A 16,553-nucleotide genomic window follows, 5' to 3' on the forward strand; every position below is an offset into this window, starting at 1 on the left:
CCCCAGGTTGGGAATCACTGGTCTAAGTCACCTTTATCATTGGGATAAAGGTGTATATTGGGATAAAGCCTGCAACAATACTGAGAGCTAAATTCTACATTCTATCTCCCCCTTTGCTCTCAATTATACTTGAGTTTGTCCTGATGCTATTGATGTATAGTATAGTATTAACTGTTAGAATATCGTACACAACAACATTTTTCACTGTGCCTCAGTATATGTGACAAAAACAAACCAGAACCCATGCATGAGAGAGAATGCACTAAACAGTTTGATGCACAACTAACTGTTGCAGGGTTTGACGTTTGCCATAACTGGGAAATGGAGGAGATGGAATGAAAAGGATCGACTGTGATAGGGTGGAGCCCCAGATATAATGGATAACACACATTGCTGTTGACTAAGTGAGGATGGTGAGGACTTGATACTGGCAAATATAGATAGATAGGTGATTGATTGATAGATATGTGATTGATAGATAGGTGATTGATTGATTGATAGGTAAACAAAAATGCTGGAGAAACTCAGCAGGTGCAGCAACATCTATGGAGCGAAGGAAATAGGCAACATTTCGGGCCGAAACCCGGAAGGGTTTCGGCCCGAAACGTTGCCTATTTCCTTCAGTCTGAAGAAGGGTTTGTAGAAATTGTAGAAATTACAGAAGAAGGGTTTCGGCCCGAAATGTTGCCTATTTCCTTCGCTCCATAGATGCTGCTGCACCCGTTGAGTTTCTCCAGCATTTTTGTGTACCTTTGATTTTCCAGCATCTGCAGTTCCTTCTTAAACAGTGATTGATATGTGTTTAAGAAGGAACTGCATATCTAGATATCTAGAGAGGAAGATAGCCTGACAAAACCATTATTGACTGGGAGAAAGGGTTCAACATTTAGCATGATGTCATAAAAGGTCTGCATTGTCCCTGCCCCCTCATTATGACACGCAGTTCAAAATAATTTGGCCTCTAGTTTCAAGAGCCTTATCCTGCGCCCATGCTAACCTTCAAACCCAACGGCAGATATTGATGCAGTGTATTGGCTACTCCACACAGCAGCTCCCACTCTGATCAACTTCTAACCTAACCCCACCCCACCTCACCACAATGCTGGGCTGGGAAGACTACGTGAGGAGTTTACTTGCCGATGGGCTGTGCCAGGACGCTGCCGTCTTGGCCTGTTCCTGCCCCAGGCTGCTGGCCGCCAAAGAGGACGGCCTGTTCAAGCAAATGAGCTCAAAGGAAATCGGGAACATTATGAGCAGCGAGCGGAAGGCCTTCCAGGTCAAGGGGCTCACCATCGGGGGCAAGAAGTGTTTCGTCATCCGCGACAACTTCCAGCTGGACGGCGATTACACCATGGACGTCAGGATGAAAAGGAGGGACGGTAACAACCCCTGCAACAGCATCGCCATCGCTCGGTCAACAAAAGTGGTCATAATGATCATGGGCAAGAGAGGTGTCCATGGAGGAACACTCAATAAAAAAGCCTTCCAGATGGCGACCTACATACGAAGCTCTGGCTGTTAGAAGAGGCATCGGTTACTGTCGTTACAACCGGATAATTCTATGAACGCAACTGGATTTCCAGGCGTTTTCTCAAAATGCTTTGACATCTCCCTATAAGGAGCTCCAACTATTCATTGTGTGACCAGACATATTGCTGCCTGTGCTTATAGTGGCACTCATATTCTTGATATATACTTATGGAAATTATTTAAAAATCTATGAATGTTGTGCTCTTATTGGAGAAGTGAGTTTTTGCTGTGTGAATGGAACAGGTATGTCAATCACATTTCTCCAATAAAGATCAAAATCTTAGATGTCTCACTGTTTTTAAGATGTTTGATACTCAAAAGATAAGTGCACAATTGTATAAGCAACATCTAGGATTCAGAGTAAATGCACAAGGGGCCAATGGCAACATTTGGCACAAAGTACCCCGTTCCCTCCCAAGGGCAAACTAAGGTAATACAGCTGCCTCGGCTCTAGAGATCTGGGTTCAATCCTGACCTGTCTGGATGGTTTGCATGTGAATGCACGGAAACTGTAGTGTTTAGCTCTTCAGTTATAAATTACCTAGGGTTTGGAGGGTCGTTTTTAAGCTGCATGTAGGTTCGGTGAACAGCCATGGGCTAGTCCGGTCTCTACAGGTACAAGTGGTAAAAACTAGATGAGTGCTACAAGTAAAATGTCAAGCACCACTCCCAACTCACTCAGATTCACTGCGGGTTTGTTAATATTACAATTTCTATGTACATATTTAAAAAAAGATTGGGCTGTTAAGTGGTCTCTGGAATAAAAAGACATCCAATTCAATTAAGTACTCAAATATATTCCACTTCTGGGAAACAAGTTACACCTTTTGTTGAAAATATTTAAAGCATATTTAAATAATTCATGCAATTCCAAATTATTTAGTAGCCCCGGCAACACCCCACATTGGGGCAATAATCAATGTAAATGCTGCATCGGGTCAGACAATGCACCCATATCTCCTGCCACAAACACCCCTCACCATCGCTGTCAGAGAAAGAAGGCAAGGTCTTGGACTGATGGTACGATCCAGTTAAAGGATTCATTCATATGTCCCTGGCAATGTGGACCGAGAAAGTGAAACAGTGCAAATGTAAAGACAGAGCTCAGTAGCACAGAGGAACGCCATTCTCCAGGATGCTTTAGCCCGGCTGGTATCCTGCACGACCTCACTTCCATTGGCATTTCTGGCCATTTAACCACTGTGTGACTGTCATCTCACATCACTCACATGGTTGTGACATGAACCAAGAGTGAGCTACAATTAATTCTCATCTTGCACATTACAATCCAGAAGTAGGTAAGACAAAAATGCTGGAGATACTCAGCGGGTGCGGCAGCATCTATGGAGCAAAGGAAATAGGCAACGTTTCGGGTAGAGACACTTCTTCAGACTGATGGAAATAGGCAACGTTTCGGGCCGAAACCCGGAAGGGTTTCGGCCCGAAACGTTGCCTATTTCCTTCGCTCCATAGATGCTGCCGCACCCGCTGAGTTACTCCAGCACTTTTCTCTACCTTCGATTCTCCAGCATCTGCAGTTCCTTCTTGAACACAATCCAGAAGTTACTTTCGCGCCCGTCTCTCCTGTGAACTGTTCCTTCAAGGCTTGGCCGAGCCCTCTAACAATCTCCAGTCGGAGACACGACGCCGAACGCAAGCTGACAGCTTGTCTTTTCTCGTGCAAGATCTTCACTTCCCGCTACTGTCTTTGCTCAAGGAGCGCCTCAAAGTCCGGGGAACAGACCAGCTTGTGCTTGATGTGCCCCAACACTGTCATCTCTCCTGTCCTGTTCTCTCCAATTCCAATGGAAACCAGCTCCTGAAACGACAGAGACATCAATTGAGTAGAGCAGAATCAGCATGACGTTCCGTAACGTCAGAGTTATCTTCAGAGGGGGAAAGCAAATGAGATCTTGCATTCTTTAACACCTGATGTCAACTCTGGAGAACTTGTCAGTTTTACATAGAAACATAGAAATTAGGTGCAGGAGTAGGCCATTCGGCCCTTCGAGCCTGCACCGCCATTTAATATGATCATGGCTGATCATCCAACTCAGTATCCCGTACCTGCCTTCTCTCCATACCTTCTGATCCCCTTGGCCACAAGGGCCACATCTAACTCCCTCTTAAATATAGCCAATGAACTGGCCTCAACTACCCTCTGTGGCAGAGAGTTCCGGAGATTCACCACTCTCTGTGTGAAAAAAGTTCTCCTCATCTCGGTTTTAAAGGATTTCCCCTTATCCTTAAGCTGTGACCCCTTGTCCTGTACTTCCCCAACATCGGGAACAATCTTCCTGCATCTAGCCTGTCCAACCCCTTAAGAATTTTGTAAGTTTCTATAAGATCCCCTCTCAATCTCCTAAATTCTAGAGAGTATAAACCAAGTCTATCCAGTCTTTCTTCATAAGACAGTCCTTACATCCCAGGAATCAGTCTGGTGAACCTTCTCTGCACTCCCTCTATGGCAATAATGTCCTTCCTCAGATTTGGAGACCAAAACTGCACGCAATACTCCAGGTGTGGTCTCACCAAGACCCTGTACAACTACAATATTACCACAAGCAGTTCCAACACCAAGAAGAATCGAATAGACAGGAGGCCCATTGTTTCCGCTGACATTTGTTAAGGTAGGCGGCGCGGCTCTGGCCAGCAGCGGCCTCTGCAGCCTGTCCGCGTTTTTATTGTTTTTTGTCTGTGTTTTTATGTAGTTTTTGTTATTTTATGTTGGGGTGTGTGTGTGGGGGGGTGGGGAAACTTTTGAATCTCTCCCTGCACTGGAGACCCGACCTTTTCTCGTCGGGTCTCAGCTGTCGTTGGGGCCGCAACGAGGAGCAGCCTCCAACAGGAAGAAGCCGGGGACTCAGGTGCCGACTCACCTCACCGTCGCGGAGCTGGCCGAGACCGGAGCGGGTGGAGCGGTGGAGGAGCGTTGCTGCTGCTGCTGCTGCTGCCGCCGCCGCTGCTGCTGCGGGTCTGCGGACGGCGGCACCGGGAGCCCACGGATCCCTGGAGGGAGACCGCTTTTCGGGACTCCTGCAACGGCGACTTCTCCCGCCCGAGTTGCGGGGTCGAAGAGCTCCTGGAGCGGGGCCTAACATCACTGCCCCGCGCGGCTGGAATGGCCGCGGGACTTTGCGAGCGCACGCCGGGGGCTCCAACATCAAGACCCGGTGTGCGACCTCGCACCACCCGGCGTGGCTTTAATTGCCGCGGGACAATCGCCATCGCCAGCCGGGGGCTTTGACTTTGACTCTGACATCGGGGGGGAGAGAGTGCAGTGGAGAGATAAGTTTATTTGGCCTTCCATCACAGCTATGTGATGGATGTTTATGTAAAATGTAATTATGTTGTGTCTGGGGTCTATTTGTGTGTAATGTATGGCTGCAGAAACGGCATTTCATTTGGACCTCCAGGGGTCCAAATGACAATTAAATATACTCTTGACTCTTGTATAAATAGGTTCCACAGTGAATTTTCTTTCTAGTCCCCAAATACTGCCCTTAGCTCCCTGACAATTTCAGGTGAAGCAAGTGTTCAACGTCACATGTGAAGGCTGGCATCTCCCATCAGTGCAGTGTCTCCGTGGAGGTTTTGGCCCAGACCCAAATTCTGGAATGGTACTACGGCACTTGGCCTTCTGGCTCGGGGCAGCCCGCTACCCACTGGACGACGGCTCAGTGTTTTCAACCAAGCCTCCAGTGACCAGAGCAAGCTGCCAATCCTCCCAAATGAACCTGTAGTTATTTTTCAGTCATAGTTCAGCTCACAGATCGAAGCCCGACTCTGCGAATTGTAATAGCTTAGTTTAGAGTTACAGTGCGGAAACAGGCCCTTTGAGTCTGCGCCGACCAGCGATCCCCGCACACTTACACTATCCGGCTTGCTCGGGACAATTTACAGTCTTTACCAAAGCCAATTGACCTACAAACCTATACGTCTTTAGAGTGTGGGAGGAAACCAGAACCCAGGGTCTCGACCCGAAACGTCACCTATTCCTTTGCTCCACAGATGCTGCCTCACCCGCTGAGTTTCTCCAGCATTTTTGATTTTGATGTGGTCGTCTGTCTAAAGAAGGGTCCCAATCTGAAATGTTCTCCTGAGATGCTGCCTGACCCGCTGAGCTACTCCAATACTCAGTATTTCCGTGTAAACCACAAATAAATCACTCTCATGCCCTGTGCATGCTCTCTACACATCTCATCATATGTGTAAATACTCATGGAATTTCCCCTGATGAGGAGATGGGCATTTTTTGGCAAAGATTAATCTGTTCCCTTTCTAACCAACCGCTTGCAGCAACTATTGTACATGGATATGACGGGTTTGGAGGGACTAGTGTAGCTGGGACATGTTGGCGGTGTGGGCAAGTCCACACTGTATCACTCTAACAACAAACGGACGTTTCCCGAATCGCCAAAACGATCAAAACTGGTGGAACTGCCAGCAGTTCCGAAAACGCGATGTGGTACGTACCTGGAGAAATGAACAGGTTGTTCCCATGGTAACATCCAGGGTGACCTGCCCTAGAACGAGCTGTACTCGCCCAGACTTCCTGATCAGCAGCTTCCCAATCTGACCCTCCGTTAGATCCATCAGCGAGCAGGTATTTTCAGCTTGTTTCTGTTCCTGCACAACACACACACAAGATGAGAAAGGAACTCAACCATCATGGGCAACACAGTGACGCAGTGAGAGTTGCTGCCTCACAGCGCTAGAAACCTAGGTTGAATCCTGATCTCAGGAGCCGTCTGTACGGAGTTCATACGTTCTCCCCGTGACCGCGTGGGTTTTCTCCAGGTGCTCTGGTTTCCTTCCACATTTTAAAGACATGCAGGTTTGTGGGTTAATTGGCCTCTGTAAATTATCCCTCGTGTGTAGGGTACGGGGTGATCGCTGGTACGGGGAGACTCGAAGGGCCTATTCCACGCTGCATCTCTGTAAAGTCCAGACATAATCATCTGCATTGACCATGAACAGCTTCCACTGTCACCAGCCCACGTACACTTCCAGTCCAGGGATATTTATAGCACCCAGAGATGGGAATATTCAGTGGATTATACAGTAATGTAATATTTCTTTATATTATCCAAAACCCAAGATTCATGATGTACTTTAAGTTTCTCAATAGAACCACTTTAAAAAATGGAAACCTCAATTAGATCCCAGTGAGGAATATAGAGATTCATTCCTGAGATATGATTTTTCTTTTTAGAACTGAGATCCCAACACAATATTCCAGTTGCAACTCATTCTTGGGTAATCCAACACTATATTTAATACCTCATAGAATTACAGTTAGTATATTTCTAAATCTCTGAGTATTATATAGTCTTCTCCGTGGATTGTCACCTTGTGTGGACATGAGATCCTGAGAACGATGCCGTCTGGAGCTATGCTCCTGGTAGGGCCACCCATGGCGGTAAGGTCGAGGGGGAGGTCTCTGACAAAGGGCAATCCAACCAAGACCTCAACGGTGGAACAGGCGGAGGACGATGGCTGACCTTAGTGGAGCGTCACAACGGCTGGGAAGGCGGATGAAGGCTGCAGCAGAAAAGGGTCTCCGGTCGTCTTGGACTCCATGCCACTGGATCCTGACACAGATCTGTCAAGGACCGTGTGGTGGCTGTCTGTGCACCAGTCTCCCCACGTTGAAGAAAGTCACACACAGGCGTCCTCCAACCCTGGAGACACCCATGGTCAGCCATGACCTAAGAAGAGTATTTATATCCAAATTTGGAGTGGAGATAAGTGAGAGGACCCTTGCAGTAGAACTAGTAATGGTACAAGATGAAATGTGTAGGAAGGAACTGCAGATGCTGGTTTAAACCGATAATAGACACAAATGCTGGAATAGTTCAACGGGACAGGCAGCATCTCTGGAGAGAAGGAATGGGTCGACCCAAAACGTCACCCATGCCTTCTCTCCGGAGATGCTGCCTGTCACCGATTCACTCCAGCATTTTGTGTCTATCTTTAGTGATTAATGGCACAATACCGACCTGAGACTTCTCCTGTTTCAGCAGCACAGTCTGCCCGTCCTCGTTCTGCACCTCGGCTTTCGTTGGCTTCTCTTCGCAGGTGGGGGATTGGCCCGGCAACGTGTCGGGGAGCTGGAGGAACAGCAGCTCGTCGTCTTTGCACATGCTGAGCTCCTGGAGCAGTTCAGCTACCGAAACGTTCCTTGGAACAGCAGGAGCCTTCCTCACCACGCTGGGCTTCCCCGATGCCGGAGAGCCCTTCGCCACATCTTCACCGCCGGGCTCATCCTTCACTGAAAGAACAAATCCGAATAATGCCGATATCACACGCAGCCCTACCTTCATTCCTTAAAGCAGCATGGAGAGATCCAACATTAACTTCCTTGTAGCTTCCATTCTCCTTTCCCCAATGGAGCCAGCTACCTAAAGCAGATAGACAAAAGTGCTGGAGAAACTCAGCGGGTGCAGCAGCATCTATGGAGCGAAGGAAATAGGCAACGTTTCGGGCCGAAACCCGGAAGGGTTTCGGCCCGAAACGTTGCCTATTTCCTTCAGTCTGAAGAAGGGTTTGTAGAAACTGTAGAATTTACAGAAGGGTTTCGGCCCGAAACGTTGCCTATTTCCTTCAGTCTGAAGAAGGGTTTGTAGAAACTGTAGAATTTACAGAAGGGTTTCGGCCCGAAACGTTGCCTATTTCCTTCAGTCTGAAGAGGGGTTTGTAGAAATTGTAGAATTTACAGAAGGGTTTCGGCCCGAAACGTTGCCTATTTCCTTCAGTCTGAAGAAGGGTTTGTAGAAATTGTAGAAATTACAGAAGAAGGGTTTCGGCCCGAAACGTTGCCTATTTCCTTCAGTCTGAAGAAGGGTTTTGTAGAAATTGTAGAAATTACAGAAGAAGGGTTTCGGCCCGAAACATTGCCTATTTCCTTCGCTCCACAGATGCTGCTGCACCCGCTGAGTTTTTCCAGCACTTTTATCACCCTTCGATTTTCCAGCATCTACAGTATCTTCTTAAATACTTAAAGCAGATACTGGACTACAGATAGTTCTGTTATAGACAATAGGTGCAGGACTAGGCCATTCAGCCCTTCGAGCCAGCACCACCATTCAACGTGATCATGGCTGATCATCCACAATCAGTACCCCGTTCCTGCCTTCTCCTCGGATCCCCTGACACCGCTATCTTCAAGAGCCCTATCTAGCTCTCTCTTGAAAGTATCCAGAGAACCGGCCTCCACCGCCCTCTGAGGCAGAGAATTCCATAGACTCGCAACTCTCTGCGTGAAAAAGTGTTTCCTCATCTCCGTTCTAAATGGCTAGCTTGCCACATAATCACATGTTATTCTTACAGATAAAATGATTACCTAAATACATGCTTCTACCATGAGAGCAGGAGCTTCATCTTTGGGGAGAGAAAAGATCTTCACCAAGGAAGGAGAGAGAGAGAGAGAGAGAGAGAGGGAGATGATGAACTTTGACCGTGGAGTGTGTCAGTGCAGACAGAAGACTCGAATACACAGAGAGGTACGAGTTATTTTGTATTGTTTCCTTATTGATAGTTGATAGTTTTTCTGCCTTTTACATGTGTTCGCTGTAATAGTCATTGTGCTATTCACCAATGATCCGAATCCTTGAATCCTGCATATATTTAATTACAACAATGAATGAAGATAGATACAAAATGCTGGAGTAACAATAAAGGGTCAGGCAGCATCTCTGATGGAAGGAATCCGCTGAGTTACTCCAACATTTTGTGTCTATCTTCGGTGCAAACCAGCATCTGCAGTTCCTTCCAACACATAATAATGAATGAATGAACTACCTTTCACAGCGGGGATATCCATCTCCATCTTCTCCTCCCTGGCAGTCGGCTCCTCAACCTCCTCAACCTCATTGTCCTCCTTGAACAGCCAGCCTGACTGGGCTAGAGGAAGCTGCACGGGCATGTTGCGGGCATCGTTTTTCAGGCCAGGGTCATCGATAAACTGCACACAAGCAAGAATCAAATGCATTTGGTGCAACAATACAACTTCAACAGGACAGAAAAAGAGAGGAACAAATGAGCAAGCAGCTCGTGTAGGAAAGGACTTTACGATGTACAACTCCGGTGGTCTACAACTGATCCCAATGTCGTAACATACACAATTGTGATCAGGTTGCATCAAGCTTCTGTATCCAAATCCTGCCCCAATGCACAACAATCCTCCTCAAGGGCCTGTCCCACTTATGCAATTTTTTTGGCGACTGCCGGCACCCGTCATAGTCGCAGCGGGTCGCTGAAAATGTTAAAAATCCAGCGAGGACCAGAAAAAGGTACGACTCTTTGGGCGACTACTCACAACCATACAGGCATTACAGGTTAATACAGGCATTACAGGTCTGAAGAAGGGTTTCGGCCCGAAACGTTGCCTATTTCCTTCGCTCCATAGATGCTGCTGCACCCGCTGAGTTTCTCCAGCTTTTTTGTGTAACCAGGCATTACAGGTTAATTGGCTTCTGTAAATTGTGTAGGGAGCTGATGGGAAAGTGAGATAACATAGAACTTGTGTGAATGGGTGATTGATGGTGGGCACGGACTGAGCGGGCCGAAGGGCCTGCTTCCACGCAGTATCTCTGAAAGGCAAATGTTATACTTTTCCCACTTTGAACTAATCTCCCACCATGTCCACATCCCACTGCCTCCATCAAACAATGCTTACATCGTCCCGATCCAGCATGCGGAGAATCTGCTTGGTTTCTTCCTCCGACTCTCGCTTTTCCTTCTTGATGTTAATAATTGGGGACGTTCCAAACTCCTTCATGTCCACAGAGGAATCCCAACCAGCTGAAAGTGAGATACAGAAGGAGAACAGTCGGAAAACTGCATCGCTGATAACCAGCGAACGAAATGTTAACATTGTTGAATACAAATGGTGCTTGAGGAGAGATACATAGATCATAGAACAGAAATAATCTGAAGACGGGCCCCGACTCAAACGTCACCTATCCATTTTCTCCAGAGATGTTACCCGACACAGAGTTACTCCAGTATTGAAGGGTCTCAACCCGAAACATCACCTATTCCTTCGCTCCATTGATGCTGCCTCACCCGCTGAGTTTCTCCAGCTTTTTTGTCAACCTTTGATTTTACCAGCATCTGCAGTTCTTTCATTAACAAGTACCTCCGTTATGTCAGGTCAGGGCACCTCCAAAGCTCCATGGAGTCAAACCCTATCACATCATCCTCTGGGTGAAAGCATCTCAGATTCAGATTCAGATTCAGATTCAATTTTAATTGTCATTGTCAGTGTACAGTACAGAGACAACGAAATGCATTCTCAACAAAATCTCAAAGGTGAAGCCATATTTAGACGGAAGCCAATATTCTGCACTCTGTATCTTTCTCTCTGCTCGACATTTTGTTCTTGACTTGTTTGTATTCATGTATAGTGTTATCTGATTTGATGCAAACAAAATCCTCAGTACACACAGAAGTAATAGACCCAAACTTAAATGTTATGAGCCTTTTTTCAGCAAGCTTAAGAAGCAATCCTGACCCATTGGAAGGATCTTAAAATAAATTAAAAATCAGTCTTGCATCCAGCCAGCAAATGTGTCATTAAATACTGGCAATGTTCAGATAGGATCACACCCCCCCTTCCCTGGTGCACACTGGCACGGAAATACAGACTACAGAAAGAGATGTTGATACAGCGTCTGCAAGAGATGCTCCATCTGATGCTATTCTCGTTGTATTCATGTACAGTAGCTATTAGAAGTGACATTCGGCAGAACTTGCCACGGTTGATCCCTGGGGTCTGAACTGCACTACTGTTTACTGTCAGCTATGGTGTAGAAAAAAAATAATTGATGGCACTGCCACCTGATGTAGAGCAAATAAGTAGAAATTGTTCCCACTGACTGGAAGATCAATAATCCAAAGGCCACGGATTTAAGACTAACCATAAAACAACCAGAAGTGACATTGGGCAAGAACATTTTGATTGGTTGCAATTTGGAAAACATTGTGTCAACAGAGCAAAAACATTTAATAATACTTTATAAAATGGGAATTGGATCAATATCCGAGGGAGAAAGAATTGTAAAGAAACGAGAAAATGAGTAAGGGAGTTATTGGCATTAACTAGTTTGTTCATTTTAGATGGCCACTGGAGATAAGGTGTGCTGTGCAGTCAATGATTTGACCTAATGGTGACGCAGGTAGAACTGGTGGTGAAGAAGGCTTACCTTCATCAGTTAGATGTTGAGAACAGGAGTTGGGACGTCATTACAGGTGTACAAGATGTTGGCGAGGGCAACTCAGCTGCAGGAAGGATGTCATTAAACTGGAAAGGGTGGGAAGATTTGAAGATGTTACTGGAACAGGTGAGATTTGAGTCATGAAAAGAGGCTGGGTAGGCTGGGACTCTTTTCCCTGCAGCAGAAGAGGCCAAGGAACAAAATTATTGAGATTATAAAATCATGAAGGGCACAGATACAGTGAAAATCCATAGTCTCTTCCCCATGGTAGGGGAGTCTAAAACAAGAGGCCGTAAGTTTAACATTGAAGCAATAGATTTAATAGGAACCTGTTGTACAACTTTTTCCCACACAGAGGGCGGTGGGTACATGGGACGTGCAGCCAGAGGTCGTGGTAAAGGCTGACTTTTAAAAGACGTTTGGAGAGGTACAGGAAAGGTTTGGAGGCAAGTGGGACTAGCTCATTTAGGTAACTTGGTCGAGTTGTGTTAAAGGGCCTGTTTGGATGCTGTATAGCTCTTCTGTGCTGCTAGATTTCACAAACATGAATAGAAAAGCTTTAGACTGCAGGATTTGAAGAGCCCACACACACACGCACACATACATACACACATACACACACACTCCATTTCTCACCTCTCTTCTTCATCATTTCAGCGGGTCCCTGCTCGAAGATGGAATGGGACTGGATGGTCTCAGGTCTGCCTCGTCCTCGCCCGCGACCATCTCTCTGCCGATCTCTTTCTCGCTCTTTCTTCTCTTTCCTCTGTGAAGCATCTACTTCCTTTGGTCTGCAGGGAGTGAAATGACACTTTACGTGATGCGATTGAACGCTCCATCAGTTGCTAACTGAGTCAAAGAATATATTTACCATTAAGAAGCAATGGGACATCTTTAATATTTCATTATCTGTGGACATTAAGCCCAACACCAGCTTAAGTGTGCAGTGACTTGTAAAGAAATACCTTTCCATTTCGAGCAAAGAGGCAGCAGATGGGACAATTTTTCGGGAATGTTAAGGGCCTGTCCCACTTAGAGACCTAAACAGCAACCTCTGGTCATCTTGACCGCCACCCAAAAAAAAAAAATCAAGGTCGAGGTGACCTGCAACTTCCTACCACCTCCCATGCATATGTTGAAAACCTTCCTCGACTAGACCTGCGACAAAAAAATGATCGATTTTTAAAACTGCAACCGATTTTTAGTCGAGGCCGGTTTTAATCATGATGAAAAAATAGCAGCAACCTAGATGAAACCTCGACCATGCGGAAACCACTTTCGACCATTAGGGAGAGTGACCAAAACCTCCTGTGACCTCATGGAAACCTTGGGTGGTGGGCAAGGTCACCAGAGGTTGCTGTTTAGGTCTCCTAAGTGGGACAGGGGCCTTAAGTCTAAAGAAATGCAAAACTTATTTTAAAAGATGGAAGACAAGTATATTATGAATTGCAGAATCTGGGCACCCTGGTTAACAATTAGAATAGTGTATTGTCGATGGTTAAAAAGCATGAGGATGGAAATCACTGGAAGTTGCACAGGGCTTTAATCAGGCCACATCCCAAAACCTCTTCCTCAGCCGTGATTTCCTCTCCACCATAAGTGCCAGGGCTCTTAAATGGTTATGTTCAATTTCCTGCACTTTTCACTCTATTGTCGAACAGAAAAAAGGGCTGAGTTCCCCCGAGTGCGCTCCACCCACCCCGGTAAGTTCCACATTCAAAGGATCATCCTCCCTCCGTCATCTCTCCGATCCCTTCAATGTAGTGCCACCAACAGACCCACCTTCCTCTCCTGCTTCATTATTCTTTACTGACCAACTTACACCATCGAGGTCCATTCTTCTTGTCAGTGCACCCTCTGGTGCAACATGCCCTATGATCTGGTTCCTGCCATTCAGGAACTAAACACTCCTTTCAGGTGAAGCAGTGATTTGCCTATGTTTCCACCGATGTAGTATACTGCATTCAGTGCTCACAATGTGGCCCGTTCTACATTTGGGAACCCAAATGTAGTTTGTTCAGCCACACACCTCCATTCAATTCTCAAGAGTAACACTGACCTTCTAGGTTATTTCCATTTTAATTCTCCATCGTATTTCCACTCTGAGCTCTATGTCTTTGACCTCCTATAATGCTTCAACAAAATGCATTGTGTGCACAAAAAACATCTCATCCGTTTGAAATTTGGCACAGGATTCAGACGTGAATTCAAAAATTTCAGATAATCAATTAGTGCCATACCCTGCATTTCCAAATAGTTTTCTCTCTTTTCTCCTACATCGGGTTTAATTTATGTCCGAGTGCCAACTTCCCCAGGCAAACCTTCCTTCCAGTCCATCAGCCTGCCCCACTACAATGTGCATCATTCACGATTACCTGGTCCCTATAGATGCAATAGCAAGGCTTAGGGGATATTTAGAGAGGGACATGAACAGGCAGGGAATTGAGGGAATATGCATGACGCGGGCAGATGTGCTGTTTCAATTAGCATCATGTTCAGCATAGACAGCACAGGCTAAAGGCTGATCACCGTGCTGTACTGCTCGTTGTGCAATAATCTGTTTTAATTATTTACAAATGGAGTGAGACAATACCAATTTGCCACAAATTCTTCGTTGCAAAGCAATACTTACTCTTCCTTAACTTTCCTGCTGATGATGTTTGGAGTGAATGTTTTCTGTAAGAGAGGACATCAGATATCATTCTCAGGTCACATCAGCACACAGTAAAATAGACTTCACTGCCTCCGTTTGACTTGATGCCAATGACTTCATGTGATCAGAAGTCAATGTTGAAGGCTCACAGAGTCACTCCAACCTACTACTCCATTGCGCCCCATTCGTTGGGTTATTCAGGATGGCAATGGTGAAGTGTGAGATGTTGATGAGGAGCTGAGAGTTCACCAGGCTGCTGCTCGACTGGAATGGGCGAATGGGTCACCGCACATCCCGTGCCTTGAGAACTGTTCAAGCTTCATTAGCTTCACTACTGTTGCCGTTCCTTTACTGTCTAATGTCTAGGTCGATACTGAACAGGTTATGTGACTTGGTAGACACAAAATCCTGGAGAAACTCAGCGGGTGAGGCAGCATCTATGGAGAGAAGGAATTGGCGATGTTTCGTCTCTCCATAGATGCTGCCTCACCGGCTGAGTTTCTCCAGCATTTTGTGTCTACCTTCGATTTTACCAGCATCTGCAGTTCTTTCTTAAACAGGTCATGTGGCTTAGTTCTTTTACATTCCACAATGGTTTTGCACAGCTGAGCAACTTGCTACGTCACTTCAGAGAACAACAAGGCTCAACTTACATTGGCATGAGGCCAGGCAAAACTCAGCAGATTGCATTCGAAGGCAGATGGCAGTTGAACAGGTGCCCAACACAAATATTTGCTTTAGAAACATAGAAAATAGGTGCCGGAGTAGGCCATTCGGCCCTTCGAGCCTGCACCGCCATTCAATATGATCATGGCTGATCATCCAACTCGGTATCCCGTTCCTGCCTTCTCTCCATACCCCCTGATCCCTTTAGCCACAAGGGCCATATCTAACTCCCTCTTAAATATAGCCAATGAAATGGCCTCAACTACCTTCTGCGGCAGAGAATTCTAGAGATTCACCACTCTCTGTGTGAAAAAGGTTTTCCTCATCTCGGTCCTAAAAGATTTCCCCCTTATCCTTAAACTGTGACCCCTTGTTCTTTATTAACCTCATTAGCTGAATTTAAAGTGGCATGGTAAGAGAGAGAATGGAAGATGTGTGCACACCAGTTGGTTACCAGCGTCCGAACTGTAACAATTACCCCGACCAACTTGTAATGGATCATATCATTTCATACCAGAAACCAAAATAGAAAAACACCAATGCATTTTATGTAGACACAAAGGTGCCTTTAGTAAACAAACCAATCACATAGCAGGAAAACACAGTGGTGACACTTACATTTTTAAGAGGTTCCAGCACGCTGTATCAGTGCACACAGCGCACAAAAACAAATTACTGGAACAAATCATTATCACAATAAAAAACAAGTGGGGGACAAACAGATGTGGTGTGGCTAGCTGAGCACACGTTGTATATAGTACATTCAACGCCCTTTCCATTGTAAGGCTTGCTGTTATCTTCAAGGTGACAGATACAGAGGTCAGTCGCGTGGGTCTGCCCACATTACAATCCCAATCACTTCCACAACAGTCATATGATCATGCGATGCGGCATGATATAAATAATTTCTGCGTGTTTAAATCTGAAATACTTTGATTGCTGTCACTGAATCGTGGCAGCAAATGTACGTCCAACAATCTCCCACAAATAGCAGTAAAATTAATTAACAGTTTTAGTATTGCAATTTTACATCAAAATATTAGCCAGAACCAGTCTTGAATCTGAAGAAGGGTCCCAACCCAAAACGTCACCCATTCCTTTTTTCCCCCAGAGATGCTGCCGAATCCGTTGAGTAACTACAGCTTTCTGTGTCTATCTTCAGTCTTTTAAAGAGACAGGGTTTGAATACTTAATGTCCACGGAAGAATACAGTATGTTGGTTTGACATCTCCACCTATAGACAGCAACGTGAACAGCCTAACGAACCCCCTGCATTGCACGAATCTCAGCTCAGATTACATGCTGAAGTGTCTGGAATGCCATGGCGTTACATGACTGACATAAATACTAATCACAACAACTCACTCCCATCAAAACGTTGCTGCATGTTTTATAATCTCAGAAAGTACCAATGAGTTCCAATAGAAACTGACAGCAGGAACGGGAAATAAAAAGAAATTGCTGCAAATGCTAAACAAATAACA

General features: G+C 45.8%; 2 protein-coding genes across 4 annotated transcripts in view; one reads left to right on the forward strand and one right to left on the reverse strand.

Moving 5' to 3' along the window:
- The first annotated feature begins 1,099 nt into the window (after window positions 1-1,099).
- Window positions 1,100-2,102, forward strand: LOC129713394 (profilin-2-like). The gene has a single exon (XM_055662422.1). It carries the CDS (start codon window positions 1,100-1,102, stop codon window positions 1,520-1,522), a length of 423 nt encoding a protein of 140 aa, XP_055518397.1. The 3' UTR covers window positions 1,523-2,102.
- Window positions 2,103-3,008: 906 nt separating this feature from the next.
- polr3d (polymerase (RNA) III (DNA directed) polypeptide D) overlaps window positions 3,009-16,553 on the reverse strand; it is a 15,682-nt gene continuing 2,137 nt past the window's right edge. For all 3 annotated transcript variants that reach the window (XM_055662392.1, XM_055662391.1, XM_055662390.1), the window contains exons 3-9: window positions 14,383-14,426; window positions 12,387-12,541; window positions 10,211-10,335; window positions 9,334-9,496; window positions 7,533-7,804; window positions 6,007-6,159; window positions 3,009-3,349 (exon numbers count right to left, since the gene is read on the reverse strand). In XM_055662392.1, the coding sequence (XP_055518367.1) occupies window positions 3,230-3,349; window positions 6,007-6,159; window positions 7,533-7,804; window positions 9,334-9,496; window positions 10,211-10,335; window positions 12,387-12,541; window positions 14,383-14,426 (1,032 nt within the window). In that variant the 3' untranslated portion in view covers window positions 3,009-3,229. The remainder of the gene's footprint in view (window positions 3,350-6,006; window positions 6,160-7,532; window positions 7,805-9,333; window positions 9,497-10,210; window positions 10,336-12,386; window positions 12,542-14,382; window positions 14,427-16,553) is intronic.

Source organism: Leucoraja erinacea, chromosome 35, assembly GCF_028641065.1.
Source record: "Leucoraja erinacea ecotype New England chromosome 35, Leri_hhj_1, whole genome shotgun sequence".
NCBI classification, from domain to species: domain Eukaryota; kingdom Metazoa; phylum Chordata; class Chondrichthyes; order Rajiformes; family Rajidae; genus Leucoraja; species Leucoraja erinaceus.